Raw genomic sequence first — 20,718 nt, 5'->3', positions numbered from 1 at the left:
GCACGCCCGCAATAAATGTGAAGGTAAGCAGTTAAGAAAATGGCTGAATGGATGAATATTTCTTACTTGATGTGCTTTCACTTAACTTGTAATTTAACAAATTATTTTAACTGCAAGTTAATCTGAAGCAACTGTGGCTAAAGCCAAACTGTGGCATGGTTTTACCTTCTGGACCTGGATTTCCCATCCTTCTGTATTTCTGAAAATGTATTTCATCCAGTTTCTATTTAATGAGAGATATGAGCAAAGAGTGACGAGTAGTAGGCAAATGACTACGATTTCAAGCTAATGCTGCAGTCAGCATGACATTTTTACATCTTTATTTCTCTATATGATGATTTAATCTACATAATATGTCACCCTAAAATATGTAATTTGTGGACAGTGCTCAATATAAATCAGTTTGAGACAATCTGGATTTTTATATTGGCTGATCTAGAAAAAAAAAAAAAAACAGCTCTATAAAGAAAAATCTTCCAACACTGCAACAGTACAAAAGCAGCACAAAGCCACCAACTAATATTAGACCTTTACAGGTCTGCTTTCAGGGGAGATTTGGGGTCCTGAGTGATGTGAACTTGCCCTCGCTGAAAGCTCGCTCGATTAGAATCTGACCTTTCATTAGCCGTAGGCTGCAGAACACAGCGAGTAACACCATTCCACCTGACGCCAATATATTTTTATTGATTTGCGCTGCTATGAAGCATACATCCCAACAATGACCATGTCTGAAACAACCAGTGAAATGTGGCAGGAGTCATCAATAGTAACACAAGGGGAAGGCTTTTAAAAAAAAATACGTTTAATTTCTACCCTTACGTGTGTGTGTCTGCGTGTGTGTGTGTGTGTGTGTGTGTGTGGGTGTGTGTGTGTGCGTGTGTGTGCATACAGAAATGTTTTGAATGTAAGTATACATAATTACATATATAGTCATATTTAACACATTTTTTCCATCTGTAGGAATGGGACATCCGTCAATGACCATCACTGATGCCAGTCTCTATTTTAGGACATTCCAAACATGAACAACTTTATTCTGCTTTTGCCAGTTCCAAAGACCACAATGACATTACACCATATTGTTTTAATGTCACCACTCGTGACACTGTGTGTTTATTCGCAAGGGTCACTGACTTTACAACAAGATTGCTTCAAACGTTTCAGAGGCAGGGTCATTGTGCTCTGACAGGGAAACTTTTTTTTTTTAGTTAGCTTGCTGATCCATGGATATTTTTTTGCTTCCATATCTTGGTTCAAATTCTTATATTTGCCCTTTTTAAATACATTTGCACATGATGATAAAATGAAAGTTAAAGATTGAAAACATCATTTCATGAGCAAGTTAAAAAATTATGAAAAAAGTCTGAATTTTATACTACTAATACCCCATACAGGAGCTGTTGTTTATTTTGTGTGATTGCTGCAACAATGGTCATTGGGTGGCAGTATAGGCTGGTGTGGAAGGTTTACAGAATACAATAAATAGCATATTTAAAGACAGGTGTGGTAGCAGCACGGGTGATGGGGAGACACATGGTTTTTTACCACTCACGCTCAACACTAATGCTCCCGCTGGACGCTATTTCATCAATGCTAGACACTACACGTAATACCCTTCAATTTGCATCGTTCCACTCAGTTTTGATATCAGATATCTACTCACCGAAATTCACCGCAGCCTGGATAATTGTGTTCACAGTATAAAGTGTAAATAAACAGGAAACCTTACCAACAATAATCCTGGGTCCAAGCTCATCTACTCAACATTCAACCACAGCGCATCAGAAACATGTCCCAACCCACACCCACTTGAGCAGCCAAAAGGCCACTAGATTAGTTATTGTTGTTACAGTTTATTTATGCTTAATGGATGCCCTTCAATTGGCTGGTGACCAGTTCAGACTGTTCCCCTCCTACTGCCCATACACAGATGGGATAGGCACCAGCAAGCCAGCGACCCTAGTGAGGATAAACGGCTATAGAAAATGGATGGATGGTAAGTGCGTGTAGACTGTACAAAGTGGTATCTCATAGCCACGGGTTTGTTTCTTTGTATACATACTTGGTCCTTAGGGGGATTGTGTTGGGGTTATCTTCATAGATTTTGACCGGTTCATGCCATACATTCAGCTTTGCAAGTTGACGATGCTGCTGTTGGCTGTTTTCCACAAAGTTACAGGACACTTCTAGATTAGGCTGAAACAATATCCAGTTGTGTGTCTTCTATCATTTTAGTCAGATGCCTAATCAGCATCATTATATGCCTCAGGTTTTAGGGCTTTCTCACATTTTCAAAAGTGTAGTTTTTGAGGGCTGGCACCCTTTAAGAACCTCATGATTGTTTGGGTGCTGTCCAATGCTGTTGTTTTGGTTTTGCTAGGTGTTGAGATAATTTACTCTCAACCCTGCTCAGGTCAGGTCTAGTAGGTGTTGTAATGTAATATGAAACCTCCAACTACCGAACCTCTCTTTAGCCGGTCGAATCAATGACTTCACCTTCAATGTCAAAGTATAGCTTTTGTTCACATGGATCTCGATTTGCATTCAGATATTTCAAATGTGTTTGGTGTTTTCCTGTTATTGCTCTCTTGAATCATTTTAATCTCTGTTTAACTTTGTTCAAAATCCATTCCAAGAAAGTATTTAAGTGGACCTATACTTCCATCTTAAACCTTTCCGACAATGTTTGTTTGGCAGGTTCAATCGGGTCATCAACCCACACGAGTAGGATTACTTTCTCATTTTCAAAATCTTTGCTGTAGACAAACTGACCATTTTCTGTAAGGGTTTTATGTAGTAACTATTCTACTTGAATCCAGACCGTTTTAACCCACGCAATGATTTGTTGAATTTGCATCCCAAGTTTTCCCTTGTGTCTGACCTGATTTCAAATCCGGTTGTTCCAAATTTACCTCACAGTTCATTGGAGCATGGAGGTAGGGTTTTTTTTTACATCCATCTGGTGTAGGGTCAGGTCTTCCTGCACCGCCACCTGCATCAGTGCTTGGACAGACATCATATTAGCTGTCAGTGAAAAGGTGTCTAAATTTAATTACATTACATTTAATTAATTAATTTAAATTCAACGCCTTCCCTTTGATCAAAGCCGTTTGCCACATTCTGTATAGTGGACAGGGTAGCTTTCAGCCACTCATCAGTGACTGGGCACACCTGACTTAAATTGTTTGGTAAAAATTGGTTTCAATTGCTCTTTAAGTATCCTTAGGCAGAGGGTTTAATTACTTATTCCTCCCCCTTTATGCTATCCTCATTAAAAGATGAAAACCTATAAATGTTTGGGTGGTTTTAGTTAAAGCAGACACTGTTGTTTCATATGTGTGATTTTAACAAAGATCAGATCACATTTGATGGTGATTTCATTCAGAAATGTGGGAAATTCCAAAAGGTTCAGATAAATTTTCATGCTACTGTATCTTTCATCTCATCAGTTCACATTTTTGCTATTTTAGAGTTCATGGCCCCTCTATGTTCTTGGTTCAAGATAAGTTACTTAATAGCAATACACACTTTTACCTTCATCATTGCTTCACTCATCTTTACATTGGTTCTAATTGAGGTATCCAGAAGAATTTCTTTGTCTTGTAGGATACCTTAATTCAGCCTGTTTTTCTGAGTGGTAGCCGTCTACATCACACCTGAAGCTATAGTCTCCTCAACCATGTTCTCTTGGCTTTAATTTGGGAGCGTACTACTCAGTTTAACAATTCACTGTGGTATTTCTTCATAATACTTGATGCCAAAGCATATGTCATCTCTGAGTTTGGCAATTAGTGTTCTGTCTTTGGTGATCGATTTAACTGTGTTTTAGGACTTTTCCTGACTCAGGATAGGAAATGTTATATGTTGCCCATAACAGATGAAAATGCCCTTTTTACGTTTTAAAAATAACTTGGCAGTCTCGACAGGAAAACGGAGACAGGGGGACAGACAGACAGACAGACAAACAGACAGACACACACACACACACACACGCACACAAACACACACACACACACACATGCGTACGTGTTTTCATGACTTATCGGGACGCATGACAGAAATGCGACAAATGGGTACATGCCTTTCCCGTGGTGCTACAGGCTCCAAAAAATAAATATAACCATGAAAAAAAATCAGGAACACATTCATCTGTTTGGATTTTGACTCTGGCTTAATTTTTTTTTGATTTATGACAAAAATGCGACATGTCAGGACTTTAACAGGTTTTTGTGCATTATGAGACCATAAATTTACACACTTTTGACATTTCATGTTTTTATGCATTTTGAGACCCACGGATACACAAAAAATTCAAGTGTATGTGATTTATAAAGACCAGCTACTGTAAGAGTAGAGTGGCGTTCAGCTTGACTTCATTTTTTTTTAAATACCTAAGGTACAACATAGGGAAGAGGTGTCCAATAGTCATTTTCCCCATTCAGGATACCTGTATTAAAAATGTCAGATATTCTATGCATCCATTTTCCATACAGTTTATACTCTCTAGGGTAACAAGTGACCCTGAACAGCCAATCGTGAGGCTTTTTTTAAGATAACAACCAATCATAAACTAAAAATAAAAATTTAATCAAGCCATACAGGTTTAGGAATGTAGGAGGAAATCTGAGCTCTCGAAGAACATCCAAGGAGAGCTTGCACTTCACAAACGGTGGCTGCAGCCCAGATTTGAACTTAACAACCTTTAAACTGTGAGGCGGATATGCTAAGCAGCTGCTCATTGTGCCCGTACTCTCTCAGAAGCATTATGCTTAAAGTTTCCCCTCTTCTTAAGGAAACGATCTGAATGTTCATCAGCAGAGATCTGAATAAAAACAGAGAAAACATGAATTTTAGTTTTAATACTTGAATACAGGTAGTATATCACTTCCCCACAATACTTATCCTACTGAACATATATATTTTTAAATGATTACATTGAAAGTATCATTTGGATTCTTGAACACAATTGTATCTGACATATTACCATATTACCATATTAATAATACATTATCAAGACTAAAGAATTTTTCTTATTACTCCAACATTATGAAATTGACTAATTAAAACATTCATGTACAGTACTGTAATTAATATTCCCTCAGTTCCCTCATTATAGTAATCTTTACTTCGTAACATTCAATCGGAAATGACCCAATAGCTTTCTTGACTGCGTATTTTGCTTAACATACCGAGAAAATCTGCGGCACTATTGTGCTTAAAATCTAAAAAAACAACCACATATGACATGAGGTGTTGGTATATGATGTGAAACCAATGCATACTGCTATGGTTACCCATAGCAATAAAAAATTTAATTGGTAAGAAAAGAATCTGTTGAGACCTTCCCATTTAATTATGGTGAATTTGAAGATTTAGAGAAATTCAGCTACATTTGCAAGCAAATTATTGTTCTATGAATAATATTCTGATAAACACTTTTACAGGGATTTATTGGCATAAGGCCAAAAGAGTATTTTAATTTTGCTTTGAATTGAAAACTCACAGAATCATTCTTTCTCCTATATAGATTCAACATAATTTGCCCCCCTTTCTCAAGCAGTTTTTGATTGGCCTCATCAAACGCTTCCTCACTGAGCATGATGCTTCTTTAAGGTTTGCAGTCGGCAACTTGCTCTTAACTGTCCAAACACATGACACAAATAAGTCTCGCCGAAGAACATTCGATTCAAATGACGCAGAAAAAACAAACAGTTTTACCTGCTCTTTTGTAGCCATCTGGTGAAAGTAGACAAGTCCAGTGCTAACCTGGAAAACGACTAAATATTTTAACAAAAATTATGATCGAACTTCTCAAACTGTAAATGAAAGTAGATTAACAAAAAATTTTCATTAGGCTTCGCAAAAAATTTCACAAGGTTTCACAAAATGTTTCAGACAACCTGTTCCTGTCAAAGTAACAGAGAGCTGTCTATTAAAAGACATTCAAGTCTTTGTGACTCATGCAACATGAGGACATGAACAATGAAAGAAAGTAGTCTATTTTACAAACTTATAACTTCTGATGTAAAAAAAAGCTGTCAACCCCAAAGTGATTTATACAGTACTGATAAAATGTAATAACCTGTTAATAAAATAATGAACACATTTTCACTAATATATAATTTGGGAAGGAATGGGAGTTAGTATACTACTTAAGACTAATTAAACACTAATCCGCTCTGAAAACCAGCAATACAAAGACTTTAAAAAACAGTCTTCAGTGCTATATTCCAAAAAAAATCAAGTCACCGGAAACACACTCAAGACATTCTGACACATGGCAATATGAGGACCTGACGACTGAACACCTGCAGAGTCCATGTTACTGACTTCTAACTTCTCCTGTTTTTGTCAAAGAAAGCTGTAAACTGCAAAGTGATGCGTGCCTATTTGATGAGTGTGTATTTTACAGTGTTATTTGAAAACATCTCTGCACTAACATGGACTCTAGCAGTGCTCGGTCGTTATGTCCTGATATGTATGGGTCTGAAAGACTTAAGTGTGTTTCAGGTGACATGGTTTTCAGAAGAAAATCATGTCAAGTGAAACACACTCAAGACTTTCTGATCCTAGCAATATGAGGACCTGACGACTGAACACAAGCAGAGTCCATGTTACTGACTTCTAATTTCTCCTGTTGTTGTCAAAGAAAGCTGTAAAATGCAAAGTGACGCATGCCGATTTAATGAGTATTTATTTCACAGTATTCTTTGAAAAAACCTAGGCACTAATGTGGACTCAAGTAATGCTTGGTCGTCATGTCCTGATATGTAAGGGTCTGAAAGACGTAAGTGTGTTTCAGGTGACTTGGTTTTTGTCTGAACATATCTTTGCAGAGTTTATGTTACTGATTTCTAACTTCTCCTGTTGCTGTCAAATACAGCTGTAAACTATTAAACAGATGTAAACTGATAAAATGTAAAAACCTTTTGGGAGTATGAAGTGGATCCCTCAACCACTTCTTGGTCTTTGCGAGCTTCAGTCCAGATTTCAGCAGTAGGTATCTATAACATAGCAACAAAACATTGTCAGAAATATTCTGTAATGTGAATCCGGTCCAGTTAAAAAAACAAATAAACAAGTTTTAACGAATACATCATTTGGGAAGGAATGGGGCTTAGTATACTACTTAAGACTAATTAAACACTAATTCACTCTGAAAACCAGCAATACAAGGACATTAGAAAACAGTCTTCAGTTCTATAATCTGACAAAAATCAAGTCACCGGAAACACACTCAAGACATTCTGACACAGGCAATATGAGGACCTGACGACTGAACAACTACAGAGTCCATGTTACTGACTTCTAACTTCTCCTGTTGTTGTCAAAAAAAGCTGTAAACTGCAAAGAGATGCGTGCCGATTAAATGAGTATTTATTTCACAGTATTCTTTCAAAACACCTAGGCACTAATGTGGACTCCAGTAATGATTGGTCGTCATGTCCTGATATGTATGGGTCTGAAAGACTTAAGTGTGTTTCAGGTGACATGGTTTTCAGAAGAAAATCATATCAAGTGAAACACACTCAAGACTTTCTGACCCAAGCAATATGAGGACCTGACGACTGAACACAAGCAGAGTCCATGTTACTGACTTCTAACTTCTCCTGTTGTTGTCAAAGAAAGCTGTAAACTGCAAAGAGATGCGTGCCGATTAAATGAGTATTTATTTCACAGTATTCTTTCAAAACACCTAGGTACTAATGTGGACTCCAGTAATGATTGGTCGTCATGTCCTGATATGTATGGGTCTGAAAGACTTAAGTGTGTTTCAGGTGACATGGTTTTCAGAAGAAAATCATGTCAAGTGAAACACACTCAAGACTTTCTGATCCTAGCAATATGAGGACCTGACGACTGAACACAAGCAGAGTCCATTTTAATGACTTCTAACTTCTCCTGTTGTTGTCAAAGAAAGCTGTAAACTGCAAAGTGATGCATGCCGATTTAATGAGTATTTATTTCACAGTATTCTTTGAAAACACCTAGGCACTAATGTGGACTCAAGTAATGCTCGGTCGTCATGTCCTGATATGTATGGGTCTGAAAGACGTAAGTGTGTTTCAGGTGACTTGGTTTTTGTCTGAACATATCTTTACAGAATTTATGTTACTGATTTCTAACACCTCCTGTTGCTGTCAAATACAGCTGTAAACTATTAAACAGATGTAAACTGATAAAATGTAAAAACCTTTTGGGAGTATGAAGTGGATCCCTCAACCACTTCTTGGTCTTTGCGAGCTTTAGTCCAGATTTCAGCAGTAGGTGTCTATAACATAGCAACAAAACATTGTCAGAAATATTCTGTAATGTGAATCCGGTCCAGTTAAAAAAACAATAAACAAGTTTTCACGAATACATCATTTGGAAAGGAATGGAGCTTAGTATACAACTTAAGACTAATTAAACACTAATTCACTCTGAAAACCAGCAATACAAGGACATTAGAAAACAGTCTTCAGTTCTATATTCCGACAAAAATCAAGTCACCGGAAACACACTCAAGACATTCTGACACAGGCAATATGAGGACCTGACGACTGGATAATTGCAGAGTCCATGTTACTGACTTCTATCTTCTCCTGTTGTTGTCAAAGAAAGCTGTAAACTGCAAAGTGATGCGTGCCAATTTGATGAGTATGTATTTTACTGTGTTATTTGAAAAGATCTCTGCACTAACATGGACTCTAGTAGTGCTCGGTCGTCATGTCCTGATATGTATGGGTCTGAAAGACTTAAGTGTGTTTCAGGTGACATGGTTTTTGTCTGAACATATCTTTGAAAAGTGTGTGTTCTAATGTCCCTATATTGCTGTTGTCTGAGATGTACTGTGCATTTCTGACAAGAGGAAATATGGGAACATCTGAAGACACAATAATTAACAGTACAGAATAATTCTGTTCTGTGAATCCTGTCAAGTTAATAAAACTCCAAACACATATTCCCTAATACATCATTTGGGAAGGAATGGGGCTAAGTATTCCAACAAATATCAAGTCAACAGAAACACACTCAAGACTTTCTGACACTCAATAGCTAGGGCACTTGTAAGTCAAGGCACCACTGCTTTTCCTATGGAAAATGTCCACCGACTACCTCAGTGGGCTCCTCTCAACGCAGAGGAGCAGCGATTCGACACTGAGTCCCTCCCGGATGACCGAGCTTCTCCCCCTGTCTCTCAGGGAGAGCCCGGACACCCTGCTGAGGAAACTTATTCAGCCGCTAGTATCAGGGATCTTTTTCCGTCCGGTTACGATCCACATCTCTTGACCTTAGGTGAGGGCAGGAATATAGATCGACCAGTATATAGAGAGCTTCGCCCTTCGGCTTAGGTCTTTCTTTACCACAACAGAGACTGTTTACAGCAGACGCAGCACCAATCCATCCATTGGTCAATCTTCCATTCCATCCTACCCTCACTCATGAATAAGACCCCAAGATACTTGAACTCCTTCACTTGGGGCAAGACCTCATCCCCTTCCCGGAGAAGGCTTTCCACCCTTTTCCAACTGAGGATCATGGTCTCAGAATTGTAGGTGCTGATCTTCATTTTAGCCACTTCACTCTTGGCTGTGAATCGCTCCAGTGAAAGTTGGAGGTCACGGCCTGAAGAAGCCAACAGCACCACATCATCCGCAAATAGCAGAGATGTAATGCTGAGGCTCCCAAATCTGATTCCCTCAACGCTTCGGCTGTGCCTAGAGATTCTGTCCATAAAAGTAATTAACAGAATCGGTGACAAAGGGCAGCCTTGGCAGACTCCAACCCTCACTGGAAACGGATTCGACTTACTGCCAGAAATGAGGACCAAACTCTGACATCGGTGAAATGGGGACTGGACAGCCCTTAACAAGGGGTTTGGTACCCTATACTCCTAGGGCACCCCCCACAGACCACTGCCCCCAGTCTGCCAATCCAGCAGTGCTGTCCTTGATATCCACACGATGTTGCAAAATAATTAATATGTTTTTAATGGCACATCATTTACAAAAGGGACGGGGCTCATTATATTATTCTAGAATAATTGAACACAACAGTTTATATAACCACCAGTACAGCGACACTAGAACACACAGTCATCAGAGTTGTTGAGACAAAAAACATGTCACCTGAAACACTGATGTCCTTTCAGACTGAAACAAAACAGATAATATTCTACTAAAACTCAATAATTCACTTGAATGATCAATTGTTAATCAAGATAATCTCACGCTTAAGTACTGACATTAATACTTAGCACAAACTATATTTTTTGTCTAATACTCTATAATTTAGATATTACTTACAATTGTTCGCCATGGCCACTGACAGTCTCCGTAGTTATAGGTAATTTCAGTCCCTGCTTGGATGTTCTCAATCGCAAATAGGCAAAGATGTGGTTTTCCCTGGATGATCATCGTTTTCATTCTGCAGTTTGGGCTTTTGTGGGCATCATTCACCAGTCGACCCAATGAGCCATCTTTGAGGGAGGAATCAATGCTGAAATCGAATGAGTATATAATCAAATGTTTCATCATTAAAACAATAATGTAAAGAACCATTTGGTCTTTCATAAGCATTGACTTACCACCATGTGCTACTATTCCATTCAAAATCAAACAGGAAACAATTTTGCTTGTCAGTATAGTTTGTCTGCCTCTTCTCTCGTTCATCATGTGAGATTAACTCCCCACGATACTCTACCACAAATGATCCCTTTTCAATTGGTTCACAGGCAAATACACCACATCCTAGGACACAAAAGTTCATACTTAAGTCTCAAATAATAAATTGAGTAAGTCTCCAAATGAGACTTACGAGCACTAGGTAATAAGATATTTTCAAATACATTTAGCTTTTTTTTTCCCCCTAGACCAGTAATAAGATTAATTTGCTCATCCAGTTAATTGTGTTTCAGTAAAAAACACCGTTTACGATTTGCACCTTTATCCTAAATGCAGACATCTGATGGGCAGTTCAAATTGTGTAAAAAAATTGTGGATTTTTCAGCCATTACAGCTTTCTACAACCAGATGAAGGATGTGAAAGTGTGAGATTCAAGACATCTCATTTCACCCAATCACAATTAAGTACATGGTTGCCTAAGATATTTACATGTTGATGCAAATGATTAACAGAGTTGAGAATTGAAAGGTATTTGCTCTTGAAAAAGAGGTACTTCAATGAATTTTCTTCTACAATATAATTACTATAAAATTAATAACAGTATAGTTTATCATGATAGTTATTACCAAAATATAATATCCTAAAAAGGCTTCTTGGCAGCTTTGGTCATTTTTATGTGTAACCATAAGAATTATTTTATACACAGCATACTGTACCTTTATGGTCATTTATCCACTGGACTCGAAAGCAAGGCTTGTCAACTCCAGATAAAATAAAATGAGCAGCCTCCGATTCAAGACTAAATCTTGTTCGTCTTTGCGGCATAATCTTCAGATGGGTGTATAGTTATTAACCAGTAAATCTATTGTAAAAATAAGTGAAAAACGGTCATTTTGACACACACGCAAAAATACATAAGATACCAGTGCTTATATTGGATGAAACAGGACGCAAGCAATGAGATTCTAATTTTGCCTTGGATCATAAAACATTGTAAATTGTGTTTAATTTATATTAACAGAATATTACCTAGACAAAAAGGCCAACAAAGACAAATGCTGTATTGATTTTTGTTTATAAAATAGGCTATCTGTACTGACTAATTGATATCAAAGTTATGATTCAAGAAAACATATTTGTGGTGAAATAAAGTGCATGCATAGTTTGAAAAACCTGTACTTTTGTTGGGGATGCAAAGGTCTTCCAAAATCGTCGCTGCGGCACCACGTGTCTACATTACTTTAAGCTAATTAACAAGCTATCTAGCAAGCTACATAATTAAACTGCTGGCTGGTTGGACTGCTCGCTAGCCCGCTAGCTCGCTAGCCCACTAGCTCGTTAGCTAGCGGGCTAGCTCGCTAGCAGTCTAATTTCGTGACAATACTTGTGGCCATTTTTAACATTCAACAAAAACAACTTCAACTCTTTGATAAATGAAGGAAGCGTAAGCACTTACCATTTATTATGCAGCCATTTATAGTCCGATATGGTCGTGCTTGTTTTAGAGATTGTACGATCAGCATGTGACTGCAGGCCTGGCTTGGCTGCTTCAAATGTTGAGTAGTGTGTAAGTCATTGTAAAAAAACGTGACATATCAGTACCTGCACGGGAAAGTGTGTGAGCCGTGTTTGGAAATCATTACATATGAGGACCTGCACAGTGACGTAAACGAAAGTGTGTGAAAAGTGTGTAAAAGTACAGGAGATGGCCACAAGGGTACCAAACAAAAAGTGAGTCGAAAGTTAAACACACTTAAACACAAAATTTTTGAAAATCATGACTTTTCAGGACATCGGATATTTTTGGTGTGGGAGCATCCTGGGAAGCTCTAGAGTGCTGTAGGCGGCATAGAAAAATGAGGACACGAAAAATGTCCTCATTTTTCCACGAGTCCTCATATAGAAGGTGTGTTATCATAAAAATGTCCTGATATGTCATGAAAACAAGTACACACACACACACTTACGCAAAACAGACAGTAATACCCTCACACTTACACACATTTATACACTTGCATTCTCTTGAGCACATGATGAGATAACACACTTACCAATGGTATTATGCAGTTCATGCCCAAGCAGACACTTTCTAGCTCCCATTCATTGGTACTGTCAGGTTTAAGTACGGATGAATAGTATGGCTGGACTTAATTCCATACAATTGAATATTATGTATATAATACACTTGTTGAAACCATGCAATTTCCACACTACAAAACTGCTTTTGCGTGATTTATTAGCTAAATGTTCACTTGCCTGGGAAAACTATCAGTCTTTGGTATCCATGGTTGTTGTGAAAGACTGTGCGCTCGTGGAAGGAATGGGGAAATCCTACAATACAAAACCGTCCACTTTTTTGTTGTTGCCTCGATCGCGTTTGGTGTGAACGCAGCATTATACAACTTCCCTAATTAGAGAATTGAAATTTTGTCCACTGAACTTCGTACTATTTTCTGATCGGATTCACTTTATCTTTCCATAAGGTGCTATGTCTGCTATACATTTTTCTGTAGCTTTTGCAGTGTCATAAAGTAAAGAAAAAAATCATTCTACTGTGATCATCGGTAAATGCTATTGCGTATATGCATCCAGCTTACATCTTTTGCAGTCATCTGGCTTGTTAGGGCTGCATAGGTCTGTGTGAAGCTTTATCATCAGCCCATCTGTTTCTTTCTGGTGTAAACTTTCTGTGTATACACATTTCACAGTTTCGATTAGGCTTGTTATTCTTTCCTTTTATTGACAACCCTGTAACCAATTGAAATTTGTTCTGTCATCAAAATTACAATGACCAAGTATCCTATACAGTGGAGCCCTGGTCTACGACGTCCCCGCCTTATCTTTTTTTCAGCTTACAAGGTGGAACATAACGTTTTTTTTGTCCCCTCTTTCCAAAATGGCGGAACGTTAAAGTTTTGTTCGCCTGTGAGTGCTTTCAAAAACGTATTCATAGTGCATTTTAGTGCTGAATTCAAACTTGACTTGGTTAGCCATGGGTCCCAAGATTGCTAATGATGTTAAAGAGAGAAGTAAGAAGATGATTTATAAGGAAACAAAGCTGGAGATAATCAAGAAATTCGAAGAAAACCAAGGTAGGCTGCTCTCACTATGGAATGGCTCACACCACCAAACACTGCTTTTATGACAACATAAGTCAAAGTCAATTTTAATGTCAATTTTTTCACATTTAGTTCACATACAAAGGACTCTCACTATCCTCTGCGTTTTACATGTAAAACATCAAAGTGCAGAAACTAGATTCTTAACAATAGTAACGTGCAGTATGTTAGGGCTACTTTGCCTAGTGTTGCTAAACTAAAAACGAAAACCAGGTATGGCAAGAGTACCCCAAGACAAGACGTATGACAAGACAATCCAACTGGATGAGACAAAGCAAAACAACTCTGATTGTGGTTGTCCCAGCTGTGTGCATTTGAGGTAGTTGTCATTGTTGTAAGTGCAATCGCTTGTGCAATAGAAGTATAATTGTATAGTAGCAAGTCTGTGCAAATTTTGCAAGTGGATGAGCAAAGCGTAAGTGGGGGGGAGGGGGGGGGGGGTCCAATGACCTAAACTTCGTCTGCCAGCTAGGTGTTTCTTCTGGCTGGGGCTGAGTGTGGGAGGGGTAAGGGGAGAGTGCGAGACTTCAGCAGTTTCACCGGTGGGAAGGGGCGAGAGTTCAGCAGTCTCACGGCCTGGTGGATAAAGCTGTTCCTGAGTCTGGTGGTGCAGTAGCGGAGGATCCTGTTCCTCTTTCCGGAGGGCAGGAGGCTGAACAGACTGTGCAGGGTGACTTGTATAGGTGACACTTGTGATGGCTTTGCGACTGAGGTGGGTGGTGTAAAGGTCTTGCTGGGTTAGGGGAGTGGAGCACCAAAAGTCCTCTCAGCTGTCCTCGCGATGCGTTGTAGAGCCTTCCTGTTGTAGTCAGTGCAGCTCCAGCCCCACATGGTGATGCAGCTGGTGAGGATGCTTTCGATGGTTCCTCTGTAGAATGTAGTCATGATGGGTGGCGCCGCCCTTGCCCGCTTCAGTTTGCGCAGGAAGTAGAGACGCCGCTGTGCTTTCTTGGCCAGAGATGCAGTGTTGGTGGTCCAGGAGATCGCTGATGTGGACCCTGAGGAACTTGGGGGTGCTCACACTCTCCACTGCAGCACCAAGTCGATGGTCAGTGGAGGGGTGTTGGGTGTGGCATCTCTGGAAGCTGACAACCATCTCTTTGGACTCGCTGATGTTTAGCAGGAGGTTGTTGTCTTTGCACCATCTGGTCAGAAGCTCTACTTCTAAAATACACATGTGGGTATTTTATAACCAAGAAAACTGACCGAACACACCACACATCAGCATATGAACCACAAATTTAAATAATAAGTCAAAATTGCACATTCAATCAGACCATCAACCAGTACGCTCTCCTTGCAGCACTAACTGCATGCTGCGGGCCGCTACTGTCATGTTGTGCTTAGGTGGGGTTCCAACTGTGCCACGAGGGGGCGGGGTCACCAGCCTGGCGCATCTGTTCTCCATCATTCCTCATGGGCTTTTTAAGGCTGGCTGCTGCAGGAGAGCGGTGCCAGGTTATTCCTTCGCCACACTCTCATCGCCTAGTGAACTATCCTGCCCTTCATCCTTCTCCCTAGCGATCCTTTGGTTTGTACTTTGTTCTAGTTGCATTTCGCTCACTTGATGTTTACTGTTATTACTTTGTTTCTAGGCACTCTCCTGCAGCCTCCGCTCCCTTGTTGCCTTCCTTCCAGTCAGACTTATGTACCTCGACGTTCTTATCTCTTCCTTATTTGGTACTTTGTGAATTTTGTTTGAACTTTCCCATTCCCTTTTTGGACACTCTTGTTTTCCATGCCAGACTTGCGCCTTCTGTTATAATAAACTCTTTGGACTAAACTCCTCGAGTGTCTTGTCGGGGTCCTTATCCTGTTCGGGCTCGGAGATTACTCGTGACAGCTACAGGTGCAACACTGTGCTGTTACGTCATCCACCATAATTTAACAACACATACAACACTCCATTACACTCATAGGCCTATACATTTTTTATGCTTTCACCTGGGGTTTTAAACGCATGTGCTATTTAACATAGATTTGGATTGCCCCGCCCCCCCCCCCCCCCCCCCCCCCCCCCCCCCCATGGTGAATTCGCATTAGGATCCCAACCGCTGAAAGGATTAATCTCGTAAACCGGGGGTCCACTGTATATGAATGTCATAACTACACACAGATGTTTACTACAGCTGTATTATTGCTTAATTTTTGTGAAAAAATCATGAACATGATCGGTGTCTTCACATAAACTAGTAGACCTTCGTATTACTCATTACCAAAGAAGTAGCTCTCATGTTTCAAAAAGGTTGGTGAGCACTGCTTTAGTGAGTAAAGATAGTACAACCTACCATACACATCCATTTTGTGTTTGGTATGCTGCCTTCGGTGTGGATGGTTTTGTAATATAGTCAATGTAGTTTGCTCGACAAGGGGTGAAGCAGTGGAACAGGCTTCTAAGTTCATTTTTTTAAAACTTTTGTCTCAAGCGTCGTGACAACTAATCAGCCTTGGAAATGTTCAACGTCTCATGCAGGGGGCAGGAATGAATCATTGCGGCCCGTTTGCGGTCGCTGGGAGCTTCCCAACGCGACCAGCTAAGCTTTCAATACCAAAACAGAGCTAGGTAAGAGCACTCATTTGGCTTGTAGAATGGTGGAGGAGAAACTTTGGATAACTGGTATGTGCAGCATTTACTTCCTTTCTTAACAGTTCTTGAACTGTAGTTGCTGTACCAAGATAGCGTTAGTGAACAATTGACAGCACATTATTTAGCACAGTATCAGCCACTTGATTGCCACATTGAATTTTCTTTTTCTGTCAGACAAGTACAGTGGACCCCCGAGTTACATCATCCTTGACTTATGTTATTTTCATGTTGCGACGTGGAATACTGACTTTTTTCGTCCCTTCTTCATGATACTTTCCAGTTTTGCGTCCAAATCAACTGTCATGACCCTAGGGGCTTGGCTGTTTCATCCTCATCTGCAGGCGTTTTTAGGTAATTACACTTATTTTCAGTTGCCGTCCATGCAACGCGTCACTACAATTCTGGTCTCGTATCGGAAATGGCGGAATGTTAAAGCTTTGTTTGATTGTGAGTGGTTACAAAACCGTATTTATAGTGTATTTTACTGCTTAATTAAAAGTTGAAAGGTTTAGCCATGGGTCCCAAGATTGCTAGTGATGTTAAAGAGAGAAGTAAAAAGATGAGTTTTGTGGAAACGATTCTGGAGATAACCCTTACTAGGGAATATGGGCATAACAAGTGCCACGCAAAGGTAAATAAATCCTTTCTATAATTTTATTTATGATGTTTTCTGATTGTATACATGTGTATATATATAGCACTTACTGTACTATTTTGGTACCAATTTTTAATATGTAAGTACAATTTTGATGTTTTTACCTGGGGTTCTAAACGCATTAGTTATTTGACATAAGTTTGGATTGGCCGTCATACGGCGAATTCACCTTACGACCCCAACCGCGGAACGGATCTCGTAACACGGGGCCCACTGTTTTGCCACAAAGCAAGGGACACGCAACGTAAAAAGGGACACGCAACCTAAAAAAAACAAGATCATTCCCGAGATGGATATTGAAGCTGTAAACTCAACATATGCGTACATGCAGTATACACACACATATGTATGTAAAAATATACATACACATATACAGTAAACAATACAGTATGCGTGTGTGTGTTGGGGAGTTGTCCACTAGAAACTATAATTTACAATCGTCTCCACATTTTAAAGGTCATTATCTCTCTCTCTCTCCCTCTCTCTCTCTCTCTCTCTCTCTCTCTCTCTCTCTCTCTCTCTCTCTCTCTCTCTCACACACACACACACACACACACGCATGCATGCACACAAACACACACACTCAGACACACGCACGTATGTATGTATGTAGCTACATGTGTTATACATATATGTGTGTAGGCATATATACATACATTATCTTCCGTGTGATTATGGATGCGTGTTAAATGCGAACGAATGGACACAAGCAGCAATGCGTTGTTCACCTTTCAGATATAGGATTGAGAAGAGAGCCTCTACTTGGAACCTTCTGAGCTCCTAGTTGTGATAGGGTCTCCGCCTCTGTTCCCTCAATAAATACGTAAAGGGCGTGCTGTGCTAACTTGTGTTGATTGCTGATTGGTGGGTTGAACTCAAGGTGGTGTTGTTTCGGTATCAGCAGCCGCCATTACGCTTTGTATTTGCTGTGGCCAGTTTAATATTTTGAAATACATTATGGAAGGAGAGAAAATTGATAGGTGGATGGGTGCTCTGTAATAGACTCTACTCCATATTGATGGAGATGAGGACATCCAACTCCAATTTCCTTCAACTATGAGAAAAGGCGAGTTGCTGATGGTACGTGGACCATGAGCTAGAACGTTTGTGACTTGGAGCATTAAATAAAAACGAAACAAAACAAAACGAAATGAAACGAAACAAAGGGCGCTTTGGTGGAGCAATGAATAGCATGTCCGCCTCACAGTTCAAGGGTCTAGGTTCGAATCCACCTGGCTTCGGAGTTTGCATGTGCTCCCCGAGCCTGCGTGGGTTCTCTCTGGGCACTCCAGCTTCCCCCCACACTCTAAAAACATGTATGGCAGGGGAATTGGACATACTGAATTGTCCTTAGGTGTGATTTGGTGCGTGAATGGTTGTTTGTCTCTCTGTGCCCTGTGATTGGCTGGCAACCAGTTTAGGGTGTCCCCCGCCTGCTGCCCGAAGCCAGCTGATATAGGCACCAGCAAGCCTGCGGCTCTTGAAAATGGATGGATGGATAAAATAAAATAAAAACACAGGGACAGAACACCGACTGAAGAAGATTTACGTCCTGGTGATCTGGATCAGAAATCTGATAAATTTGGTGCTCAGTCCTTGTATTCTTTTTATACCTTTTTTTTCATAAACAACATCCTGAGAGATGCTGAAACACCAGTCGAAGGCGGGTGTCGGCAAACGCGTCCATCGGCGACTTGCCCCCTTTCTACTGTACTTCTCGTTGTTGAATTTGGCGTGGGATCACGGAAAAAACATCAAGCAACAAGTAACCACTGAATCAGAAGGGATCAGAAACTCTGCCTCGGCTCCATCTCTGTCGGTGGCGAGCACTTCCCTAAAAGCTCCGTGTCTGAAAGCATTTGTGGGTGGGGACACGGAAATCTCTTGGTTACGTGGAAGCTCCCACCGGTGCCTGACTTAGCCGAGTGTTTTCATGTCCTCCGGCAAATTCTCCACGATGCAAGCTCCCGAAGAGATCATGGACCAACACCCGCTGATTTCTTCCCATCACAAAGAACTCCATCACAAGGAAGTAGGAAAGTGCTCGCTCTGACAGCGACTCATAGTTTCATTGATAGAATGTGTAACATGTTATTTAGTATTTATGGTGCTTTCATTCATTTACATTTGTTTTCTGTTTTGAATGGATGTGCTCTTAATTAATGCATTTGAGTGACGTCTGTGGGAAAGAGAGAGAGTGCTTTGAGTGGTGCAGTAAAGCGAGAGTTACGTGAAAGATGGAAAGGAATAAAGAGGAGACTTGATTACGCATTGGTCCTGTTGTTTGCTATTTAGTAGGAAGACAGCAGAATTAGGACTCACGGGTTAACCCGTCGGGAATCCGAGAAGCTTCTTCCTCTCCCTTCTCAAGTTTACAGATTGCAGAGCTTGAATAACGTATATGAATTGATTAGTATCAAGCTAATAGAGTTGCAAATAAAGAAAAACCTAATTAGGCTCCATTCTCATGCAGTGTGTGTCAGTGTTTTTAGGCCTTGTCTCCAGGTAGCACTCTTGCAACCGGGCAGTAAATGTCTCCATGTCTCCGGGTACCAGTGACGTCAGAGGCAGAAGTTCTTTCTGATTGGACACGTCAGAGGCAGAGGTTATTTCTGATTGGATAGTATTTGAGACATTACTACCGCCTAGCGACTTGGCATGCTTGCACACAAATTTGAAACCCAATTAGCCAACAATTTAGCCACAATTCCACCTGTCCAACAAATAAACTTTGTCTCCTCTCATCTTCACCAAGCCACTCACTCACCTTTGTTTGGTCAGAAAGCTTGATCACGTGACTCAAATGTGAAGTTTTTCATCTTTTTTTTTTTTTTTTTTTTAACTTCATAGCGTTGTTAATCATATGAGATATGGTGCTGCAGTCTACGATTCGTCCCTTCCTGCTACTTAATGACTAGGGCAGTCATTCATTTTGAAAAATGAAAATAACACAGCCCATCCTCTGTTTATTCATCGGCTTTTCTCGCATGGTCTTTGCCTCATCCAGAATTGCATCCTCATCCTCACTGTGTCATGTCCCATATCCGACTCTCTCTCATCTCTTTTTACTTGTCAGGAGAGGATCTAGCCATATGCCTTTTCTTGCCACTCGCATTACTCTCAATATTTGTCAGGTCCGTCTTCCTTCCTCATCCTCTGCCATGTGACCTCATCGTCCTGCGTGTCTTCATCACAGTCTTATTTCACATCATCGATAGTATGTCCTTATTTCAATTACCTCATAACTTCTGTGTTTCGTTTCACACTCATCAGGTAGCCCCTTTAATCACAATAGCTATTTGAAGCTCATCACTAAAGTGCTCGTCCTCTCGCCCCAGTTTCGTAAATATCGTCTCTACCCAAATAATGTTGTAGGAGGATAAATGTTTTTATTTTTGCCTCCAGGAAGCAAGCACTTTTATTTTTTAGGAAGAAATTGGTTTTGGCAGAGCGGATATTAAATGGGCAGTTGATGACCTTCCCATTTGCATTTTTGAATTGGGGGAACACTGCGGAAAACAGGCGATGCAATGAGGCAGGTAGACGCCAGCACGTTACCCAAACCCATCCAACACACGATTTGTAGTTTTTATCTGGGTTGCGATACCATCATGTATCATGAGTGTGTTTTTTTTATTTGATTGTTTTATTTTCAATTTGTTGAATTTGATTTAATTTTCTGCGTTTACTTTTTAGAATTTTGCGTGATCGCAACGACCGGGTGGGATAACTTCTCAAATTACTGATAA

At 40.1% G+C, this 20,718-nt stretch overlaps 1 protein-coding gene across 2 annotated transcripts; it reads right to left on the bottom strand.

The window, feature by feature from the left end:
• Positions 1–4,068: 4,068 nt before the first annotated feature.
• LOC148413207 (N-lysine methyltransferase KMT5A-like) lies at positions 4,069–12,156 on the bottom strand. 2 transcript variants are annotated; one of them, XM_088433423.1, is made up of 7 exons: positions 12,065–12,156; positions 10,571–10,682; positions 10,290–10,482; positions 8,195–8,272; positions 6,927–7,004; positions 5,719–5,766; positions 4,069–4,822 (listed from the first exon to the last, which is right to left on the bottom strand). In XM_088433423.1, the coding sequence occupies exons 1-7, from the start codon at positions 12,129–12,131 to the stop codon at positions 4,736–4,738; spliced, it is 663 nt and encodes a 220-aa protein (XP_088289549.1). In that variant the 5' UTR covers positions 12,132–12,156; the 3' UTR covers positions 4,069–4,735. The 2 variants fall into 2 exon arrangements, with proteins under 2 accessions (XP_088289549.1, XP_088289548.1); XM_088433422.1 differs by lacking the exon at positions 12,065–12,156 and adding an exon at positions 11,325–11,451 and having other exon boundaries at positions 10,571–10,733.
• Between the last annotated feature and the right edge of the window lie 8,562 nt (positions 12,157–20,718).

Source organism: Hippichthys cyanospilos, chromosome 14 (genome assembly GCF_059441005.1).
Source record: "Hippichthys cyanospilos isolate Australia breed blue-spotted pipefish chromosome 14, RoL_Hcya_1.0, whole genome shotgun sequence".
NCBI lineage: Eukaryota > Metazoa > Chordata > Actinopteri > Syngnathiformes > Syngnathidae > Hippichthys > Hippichthys cyanospilos.
The sequence above is the reverse complement of the archived record's forward strand: the minus strand, read 5'-3'. Positions and strand labels throughout refer to the sequence as shown.

Excerpts from the sequence above, each read along its gene's own strand:
- LOC148413207 (XM_088433422.1), bottom strand. The coding sequence starts at position 11,433 with ATGCCGCAAAGACGAACAAGATTTAGTCTTGAATCGGAGGCTGCTCAT. Across the intron at positions 8,273-10,289 it reads AGTGGCCATGGCGAACAATT|ACACCTACTGCTGAAATCTG; the intron begins GTAAGTAATATC and ends GCTATGTTATAG. Across the intron at positions 7,005-8,194 it reads CCACTTCATACTCCCAAAAG|ATACCTACTGCTGAAATCTG; the intron begins GTTTTTACATTT and ends GCTATGTTATAG.